The sequence below is a fragment of the Bison bison genome, unplaced genomic scaffold (genome assembly GCF_000754665.1).
Source record: "Bison bison bison isolate TAMUID 2011002044 unplaced genomic scaffold, Bison_UMD1.0 scf7180017864270, whole genome shotgun sequence".
NCBI classification, from domain to species: domain Eukaryota; kingdom Metazoa; phylum Chordata; class Mammalia; order Artiodactyla; family Bovidae; genus Bison; species Bison bison.
Genome location: NW_011494842.1, coordinates 7,472,201 through 7,475,087, shown reverse-complemented (window position 1 = coordinate 7,475,087; position 2,887 = coordinate 7,472,201). Strand labels below are relative to the sequence as shown.

The 2,887-nt window shown below is 57.2% G+C and overlaps 1 protein-coding gene across 1 annotated transcript in view; it reads right to left on the bottom strand.

Annotated features, from left to right (window-relative positions):
- Positions 1-2,887, bottom strand: part of PPARD (peroxisome proliferator-activated receptor delta) — a 110,751-nt gene that overhangs the window by 27,553 nt on the left and 80,311 nt on the right. Inside the window, exons 5-8 of the mRNA XM_010848725.1 lie at positions 2,755-2,883; positions 1,852-1,990; positions 441-643; positions 1-272 (exon numbers count right to left, since the gene is read on the bottom strand). Coding sequence (XP_010847027.1) covers positions 1-272; positions 441-643; positions 1,852-1,990; positions 2,755-2,883 — 743 coding nt within the window. The remainder of the gene's footprint in view (positions 273-440; positions 644-1,851; positions 1,991-2,754; positions 2,884-2,887) is intronic.

The window sequence follows — 2,887 nt, the reverse complement described above, 5'->3', positions numbered from 1 at the left end:
TTGTTGACGATGGAGGCCAGCATGGCAAAGATGGCCTCGTGCACGCCGTACTTGAGCAGGGTCACCTGGTCGTTGAGGAAGAGGTCGCCAAAGCTGGGGATGCTCTTGGCGAACTCGGTGAGCTCACGCACGGTCTCCACCGTGGTGCACTGGCAGCGGTAGAAGACGTGCACGCTGATCTCCTTGTAGGGGGGAAGACTGTTCACCAGCTGCTTCCAGACCAGGCCCTTCTCCGCCTGCCACAGTGTCTCGATGTCGTGGATCACAAAGGGCTGCAAACCAGGCCCCGTTAGAGGCCCGGCCTCGGGGGACCCCCGCCCGTGTGTGCTCCCACACCCTCTGCCTCTACCAAGGAGTAAGCAGAGAGGAGGCCCACTTCTCCCCGCAGGCAGGCGGGCAGCAGCAGGGCCCAGAGCTGCCAGCTGAGTTGTGACACTCACCGCCGTGTGGCTGGCCTTGCCGGTGAGGATGCCGCGGGCCTTCTTTTTGGTCATGTTGAAGTTCTTCAGGTAGGCGCTGTAGATGTGCTTGGAGAAGGCCCTCAGGTCGGCCACCTGGGGGTTGTGCTGACTCCCCTCATTGGCTGTCAGCCCCGCCACCAGCTTCCTCTTCTCTGCCTCTGGCATCCGGCCGAAACGGATGGCTGCGCAGGGAGGGGGACCGTCATGGAGGGGCCTGGCACCTCTAAGGCACGCGGGCCAGAGACAGAGACATGCTTTCAGAAGCTCGAGAGCCAGCAAACTGGAATGCTGGGGTACCCCTCCAGAATACAAGCTCTGGAGCGGGGCAGGTCTGCTGGCTATCTTGTTCACAGAGTCTAGCACACACGGGCCCTAACTCACAGGGTGACTGAGCCACTGTGGCCGGGAGGCCGGGAGGCTGTGCTGTGTGGTGGCGGGGGGACAATCGCTGGTATCAGAGGCCTGTGCTTGAGGGCCAGCTTGGCAGGTGGCCCACAGTGTGGCTGGCTTCAGGCAGGCCCCCTCACCCTCTCTCATGAGAAAAGTGCAGCTAATAAACAGATGACCAGAATTAAGTAAGAGTATTCACATAGGAAGCATTCAAAAATAACAGACCAGGATGTGAATCTGGCTTCTCTCAGAGAAAACCTGAGAAGTGTTCAGTTACCCCTGAGATCTCCTAGAAAAGCTGCCTCTTCCCACCCAAGGGATAGGGGTCCCGGCTGATACAGACTAAGGGGAGGGATCAAACTCCAGACCTGCCCCCCTCCAAGACACAAGACAGATAGGTATCTGTGGGTGGAGACAAGTATACAAGAGGGCCTCCCCGTCCTCTGGAGGTCTGGCCCAGAGGGGCAAACGGGGCAGGCAGGCTATGCAAAATCCTACCAAGTCTCACGACAAGACTTTGTTGGGCACCTAGTGCACAGGGCAGGGCAGGCTCTGTCTCCTGGAGCACTGGCCTCCAGGAAACTCCAACCTGGGTCCTGGCAGCTGATACACGTGGTCAGCTACTGGCTCCTGCCTGCCCTCAACAACCAAGGCCTGAGGGTCCTGGGCCTTGGCAGTGGCTTTTCACACCTTGTCGGGTCATCCAGGACAGGCTCCAGGAGAGTGGTGGTTCCAACACTACTGGAGTTGGGGTCAGTTCCCAGGTCCCTTCTGGGCCAGAAGAGGGTGAGACCTGGGTGCAGACAGGCGACTCCCCGGCCTGGGAGCGTGGCAGGTCCCAGGCAGTCTGGGAAGGCAGACCTCAGGCCAGCCTGTGCTGACTTTGAGACTCAAGGTCCAGATGGGCAAGGTCAACAGCTGACCTGCATGCTGGGCACTGCTCTGAGGGCACCCCCTTCTGTTTCTGGGCTCCTGGAAACCCGGTTTCAGGTCAGCTCACCATTGTGCGACATGCCCAGTGCCAGGCATTTCTGGAAGCGGCAGTACTGGCACTTGTTGCGGTTCTTCTTCTGGATTTTGCAGATCCGCTCACATTTCTCATATTCCAGCTTCATGCGGATCGTCCGACGGAAGAAGCCCTGAGGGAATGCAGATGCATCAGGAAGAGAAAAACCACGAGGAAGGGAGAAAGGCTGAGGCTCCAGCCCTGCCCGCTGGGTTGCACTCAGGGGCTTGATAATACATTAAGATGAAACAATTCCTGAATTTGGAAGTAATGGGGGAATATCATTGGAGAGGAGAGGCAGAAGGAAAGTAAAACAATTCTAAAACTTTTGAAATAATTCAAAATAAAATACCATATTTAAGTGCTTCTTTGTTCATTTGATGACACCAAACACTATGGCTAACTTAATTTACTTGTAAAGCATCTGGTTCTACAGTTTTCTACGCAGTTGTTTAGTAAAATCATCTGTGAAAGTTTGATGGGTGTGCAGTTAGGAGAAAAAACCCAAAAGCACCCCTGGAAAAATAATTAAAATGTTTCCTTTATTATAAAAGAGCCCCTCCTGGGGCCTTGAGGCGCAGGAAGCCCTGACCTCCAGGAGGAGATGCAAGCCCAAGGCCCGCATTTGGCCCTGCATGCCCTCTCCTGTCCGGTCCCCAGGGGGCGCCAGCGGCCCAGGTGAGAGGCTGGGTCAGCACTGCCAGTGCCCAGTCCAGGCCAGGTGAGGGAACCCCTCCTCTGCTGCAGGACCCAGAACTCAGCCTGGAACTGGCCCAAAGGCCTGGCTGCCTCCCAGGCAGGAATTTCGCAGTGGATCTGGTCAGGGCCTTGCCTGGCGGTGGGAAAGCTCTGTCAGGTCAACTCACCATGCGAGCACAGCCCACCCTCAGCCCGTACCTTGCATCCCTCACAAGCGTGAACGCCGTAGTGGAAGCCCGACGCCTTGTCCCCGCACACCCGACACTCCATATTGAGGCTGCCACACGAGGCCCCGTCACAGCCCATCTGCAGTTGGTCCAGCAGTGAGAGT